General features: G+C 49.8%; 1 protein-coding gene across 1 annotated transcript in view; it reads right to left on the bottom strand.

Moving 5' to 3' along the window:
* Positions 1–628: 628 nt before the first annotated feature.
* Positions 629–5757, bottom strand: part of LOC112548570 — a 13841-nt gene continuing 8712 nt past the window's right edge. The window contains exon 2 of the mRNA XM_025194724.1: positions 629–3191. Coding sequence (XP_025050509.1) covers positions 1504–2868 — 1365 coding nt within the window. The 5' untranslated portion in view covers positions 2869–3191 and the 3' untranslated portion in view covers positions 629–1503. The remainder of the gene's footprint in view (positions 3192–5757) is intronic.

The following is a 5757-nucleotide window of genomic DNA, read 5'->3' as shown; positions in this document are numbered from 1 at the left end:
TAGTAAAAAAAAAACTTGCTTCATTCATATATGTAAGTTAAAGAATAGTGCAACAAACTAGGCAAGAATAGTACAAAGATAACATTTCATTAGTCTTGTAGTCCTTATAGTTAAATATACATCTCTTATTCAGATCTGTAAAACAATATCTAGCTTTCTTGAGTGTCTTGAAAAGGCCTCCAATACTACACTATCAGCCATTTGTGCCCCTGAGTTCATAGGATCGCACCTGAGTCAAGGTTTTTAGCTAGAGCTAAAAAGCCCCTGCATGGCTATGAAATGGAAGGGCATCACCAGGAATGGCCAACAGACAGCAACATTGCCGAAGAAAGGATAGCTTGAATAGTGGAAGATCAAGATGAGAGGGTTGTTAACATCCAAATCTGTGCTGCCAAAAAAAAGCCCCCGTTTTTCAGCTGGCTTTGAGCCCTGGGGCATGCCAAAACCCCTTAGGTAGCTGCCTTCATGCCAAAATTCTCCCAAAGATCTCCTTGCTCAACTGCATGTAAACGCAAGCCTAGAGCCAAGTGCTCTGGCTTTGGCAGGGCTGAGGAAATGAACACCTAGAGTCCAGGCCTAGAGGGTCAAGTAACTGGTTGCTTCCCCTTTCATGTAGGGAAGCTGGGTCTAGTTGGGGAGTCAAGACACTGGGGTTCTCTTCCCAGCTGTGAGTGGACAGTGGGATCTGGGGGTGGTGAGAACTGGAGGGCTGAGAGGCAGGACTCCTGGGCTCTCCCCCAGCTGTGGGAGGAGAGAGGAGTCCATTGGGTTAGAACACAGCGGGGATGGGATCCTGGACACTTGGGCTCTGTCCCAGCTCTGGGGTCTCCTGGATTACAATGGGGGGCTCTAGGAGCCACGATTCAGGGTTCTCCTCCCATTTCTGAGAAGATGATGGGATCTGGAAGTGTTGAGAACAGGAGGGATAGGGGGGAGGATTCCTGGGTTCTCTCCTAGCTCTGCCAGAGTAATGTGGGCTACCAGGTAAGAAGGAGTTGGGGGGACTTGGAGCCAGAATACCTGGGTCACTTCCCAGCCTGGGGAAGGCAGTGTGGTCTACTGGATTACAATGGGGGTAGGCACAGTGAATCAGGACACCTGGACTGTCTTCCACCGCCGGGAAGGGAGTAGGGTCTACTTTGTTCCAATATGGGTACTGGGAGCCAGGACCCCTGGCTTCGCTTCCATCTCTGGGAGGGCTGTGGGATATGTGGAGGGAGAGAGGGGGTTAGAGAAGGAGGGGTTGGCAGGAAGGACTCCTGGGTTGTCTCTCCACTATGGGATGACTGTGACTGTGAGATCTCAGAGGTGACAGTAGGAGGGCTGAAGAGCCAGGACACCTGGGTTTTTCCCACCTCTAATGAGTTTTCAGGGTGAGAGCTGGAGGGCCAAGAAGCAGGAGTCCTGGGGTCTCGCCCACCTCTGGGAGGACTGTGGGGCCTAGATGGTTCAAGCTCAGGGAAGGGGAGCTAAGAGCCCTACTCTGGATGGGTCACCTCAGTGCTATGAAGCCACTTTACTGACTGGTATACAACATGGAAGATATGGCAGAACATATTTCAGAAAAATTGAAAGTAGATTCCGGGCAATGTTTTGGAATGCCCTACAGATCTTCACTCGTATGGTCTCCTTCACGTTAGAGTAGACCTTCCCATTAGTGAAGCACACATCCACTATGTTCTCTCCTTTCCCGGAGGTGAAGACAATCTCCCCAACATCGCACTCCATGACCAGCCTTGCGTTCTCCTGAAGGCACCTTGGCTCATTGGAGAACTTCTCTACAGCCACGTTCAGCACATTTTTGACCTTGTTTGGCACTTTCTGCAGACTCCTTACCTTTGACCGCACCTCCTCGAGGTTCTCTGTGCTCAGAGGTTGTTTACTACACTGGAGTATCTTCCGATACATTGTCCAGGTCTTTGTATTGACCTCATAGGTAGGTTTCCCATCCTGCCATGTGATGGTGACGGTGAGGTCTCCATCTGAGAGGAACTGCAGCCTTGTCCCATCCCACTTCATGTTCATGGTGGGAATCTCTTGGATGCATGCTGGCTCATTGGGAAACTTCTCCTGGAAGATGTCAAAACAGCTTCTCAGCTCCGTGCTTATCCCTTCCCAGGATGCCAGCCCATTGTGGATTCTCTGGAGGTTCTGCTTGCTCAGCCACTGGGGCCGGGAGAACAACCTTTCCAGGAACACATCTTTAGTGGGTTCCTTGACTTTGTAGTGGGGTTTCCCTGTGGACACAGTAATCTCACATTCCCCCTCCCCTGAAATGAATCTCAGCTTCATCCCATCACCGTGGATCAGCAGGCAGGCATTGTTTCTCACACACTCGGGTTCTTGAGGGAATTCCTTCAGGGCCTCCTCAAAACAGATCTTCAACTCCTTTGTCAGAGAACTGCAGGCCTCTAGTCTTGTCTTGACATCCTTGAGGTTTGCAATAGACAGCTGTTGAGGCTGATGGAGGAGCCTGGCCAGATACACGTCTTTTGTGGGCTCACTCACTTCATACTGGGGACTTTCTGTGGTATGGAATACCTTGATCTCACACTCCCCTTCCCCAGAGACAAATATCAGCTTTGTCTCCTGGGTTTCAATGACCATCCGGGCATTGTCCTGCACACACGGGGGCTCCTGAGGGAATTTCTCGAGGGCCAGCTTGTAACAACTTCTTAACCTCAAAGTCATCTTCCCTTGGGACTCCAGCTGGTGCTCAACTTCCCGCAGGTTCTCGATGCTCAGCTCTCTCTGTCCTTTCCACTTCCCCCAGCCATGCAAGAATGGCAAAAGGCAACATGGAGGCTGGGACTTGGGGTTGTGTCTATGACCTTTAGGAGAAATGTCTTGATGGGCTCTTTCAACCATGATCTCCAAGGATTGCAGGGACTCTCAGCTCCAGATTCCCCTCATAGCCCGTCAGCACCTATCTGGCCTCATTCTTCTTCAGTCTATGGCAATCTTTCAGACCTGAGGTATCCCTTCTGCTTTTCAGAGTCTCCTACTTTCTCAGGGGTCCCTGCTTCTCCACGTCTGAGCTACAAAATACAGCTCCTCTGTGTCCCAGGCCTGGATCTTTGATGACCATCCAATGGGTGCTGTCTCACAGACACACACAAGACTTGCTTGAGAAATCCTTCTGGGCTCAGCTGCAAGCCAGGTCTTCACTCAGCACCTTCTTCTTTCAGGATCTAGAAAAAATAACAACCAAACAGGATTGGCTTATTTAGTGTTTGCCAGAGACACAAATTGGGAGATTAAGAATATAGGAACTGCCATTGACTGGGTCAGACCATAAGTTCATCTTGCCCAGTCTCTTGTGTCCCACAGGGGCAGACAGTGGATGCTGAAAAGGAGAGTGAACTGGGCATGACCAGGTTTTTTTCATTGCTCCTCTCTCACTTGCAGCCTTCGGCATTTAAGATCTAGGGAGTTCTGATTCAGAGGCCATGCCCCTCACTCCCATGCTCAATAATGACCGATGCCCCTTTCCTCCAAGAACGTGTCTAATCTCTTTGTGAATCTGGCTCATGGTCAGCTTCCATTGCATCTGTTGGCAATGAGACCCACACTTTGATTCCACACTGATGGAGAAGAACTTCCTGTTGTTCATTATCAACTGACTCCCTACATGTACGTTGTCTTCTATGTGATGAATTTCCATCCTTTGAGGTTTTTGAGACCTGGCTAGACAAAGCCATGGCTGGGATGATCTAGTTGGGGGTGGTCCTGCTTTGAGCAAGGGGTTGGACTAGATGTGACCTCTTGTGGTCCCTTCCAACCCTCATTTGCTATGATTCTGTGATGTTCCACACTCTCACATCCCCATCTTCAACATCCTAGATGTTCTGCCATTTTTATACTAGTCTATGGGCCCATCCACATGAGATGCTTAACGTGCAGGAAACTAATAAAACTGTGCAGTAGCACATGACAGCATAAACAGTGCTAATATGCTACTGTGTAGTGTAATTAGTGGTGTGTCACAAAAAAGGACGCCAGGAGTGTCACAAAAAAGGACGTCCTGTTCTTAGTGGAGTGTCACAAAAAAGGCATTTGCCAGTGCTACTACACAGTAACTGCTGTTGCTGTGCATTTAGTTAGTACTTCATTAAGCAAGTACTAAAATAAATCTTCACCAACTACTGTGCATTAATGAACGTGTAGACATGCCCTATGTGTGGTAAACTCTTGTTCTGTTATGGGTATAGTCAGGTTTCTGATCACTTACATCTGTAAAAGTGTAATGTCTGTACCTGGCCAAGATGTTAGACTGAAATAACAGATGGCACATCTACACATGCAATTAATGCGGTCGAATAAATTGGCAAAATTTGAGCAGGAGTAAACTAATATAGACATCACTGTCTATACATGCGTTTAAGTGCAGTAATTTACTCCACCACTGGACAGTGCTTATGTCTGATGGGACTATGCAACAGTGCAGTAAATTAGTCTACATAGGCCTAAATGCTGCCCATGTGGAAACGGTGATGCTTTACTGAGCAGCAAATTAGTCTACTGCGCAGTAAAGTGCACATGTAAGATGCACCTGTAAAGTACCAATTTAAACTGGATTACCTGGTTTCACTCTAAACTCTCATGTGGATGCTTTTATTCCGGAATGAAAAGTCTCATTTCCCAGTCTCACTTAAACTGATTCCCAGTGAATATATGGAAGACTGAAAAGAGGCCATGTTTACACCAGGAAAGGTGCACACCTACAGGTCAATTGGGTACAATTTTGCACATAGACCAGGCACTCCTTGACCCACAAAGCTGTCACAAAGTAGGGGAAGAGCTCCATGTTGCAATCTAGCAAAACTGCAGAAGACTTGGACCAAGGCAGCAAAGAGGGAAAAGCCTGTTCAGGCCTGCACTGTCCAGTTGAAAGCAGAAGAAATGGACAAACGCAACCCTCCTTCTCGCATCTGTGAGATCATCTAAGGCTTGTTTTAATGGCCTGCAGATGTTTGCTGTTCAGTGTGGAACACCCAGATAGTTCAAGCAATCAAAGGCTGGTACCATATGTGACCTCATTAGAAAGACCAAGTTGGGCAGGGACTTGGACAGTGGTGTCCCCAGACACAGTGATGGTCACCAATCCCTTCCCGCACTCAGCCCCCAAGCCTGGCCAGGCCCAGCAGCAGAGGTGACCTACACATGCCAGCACTACCCAGCACAGCTGGTGCAGCAGACACTGGTCTGTCAGGGGTGTGAGACAAGTCACACATGTAGGTGGCAGGACCCCACCCCGGCCCTGTGCACAGATCACCTGCACCAGTGGGTAGTCTTCCTACTGGCATGTCTCCCAGTCTGGGAGAGGGCTAGCATGAAGACCAGACTTCTCTTGCCAGTAGAAGTTGCTTCTTCACCTGGTGCTTTGCTGGGCCAGCCGGCCAAGGGAGGCTGTGGCAGGGCAGCCTGGTCCAGGACAGGGGCCCTGCTGCTGCTCTGCAGAACCAGCCTGACACAGAACTGCAACTCCCGCATTCGGCTCCTTACCCAGACATGGCTGCTCACACCATAGCCAGACTCGGACTGCGGGTTGCTCTGGCCCAAGCTGGTGCAATGCCCCCCCTGTGCCACCTCGGTCCATGAGCGCGCCGTCTCAGTCTGTGAGTGTGCCGCCTTGGTCCGGCGTGGGACACTTATGAAAGGAGGCTGGGGGCCAGGGGCTGGGGGCCAGAGGCTAGAGCTGGGTGCTGGAGGCTGGGGCTGTGGGCTGGAGCTGAGGCTGGGCCTGGGGCTGGGGGC

This window comes from Alligator sinensis, unplaced genomic scaffold, assembly GCF_000455745.1.
Source record: "Alligator sinensis unplaced genomic scaffold, ASM45574v1 scaffold1331_1, whole genome shotgun sequence".
Taxonomy (NCBI): Eukaryota; Metazoa; Chordata; order Crocodylia; family Alligatoridae; genus Alligator; species Alligator sinensis.
Note: the sequence above shows the minus strand (reverse complement) of the source record. Positions and strands in the feature narration are given on the sequence as shown.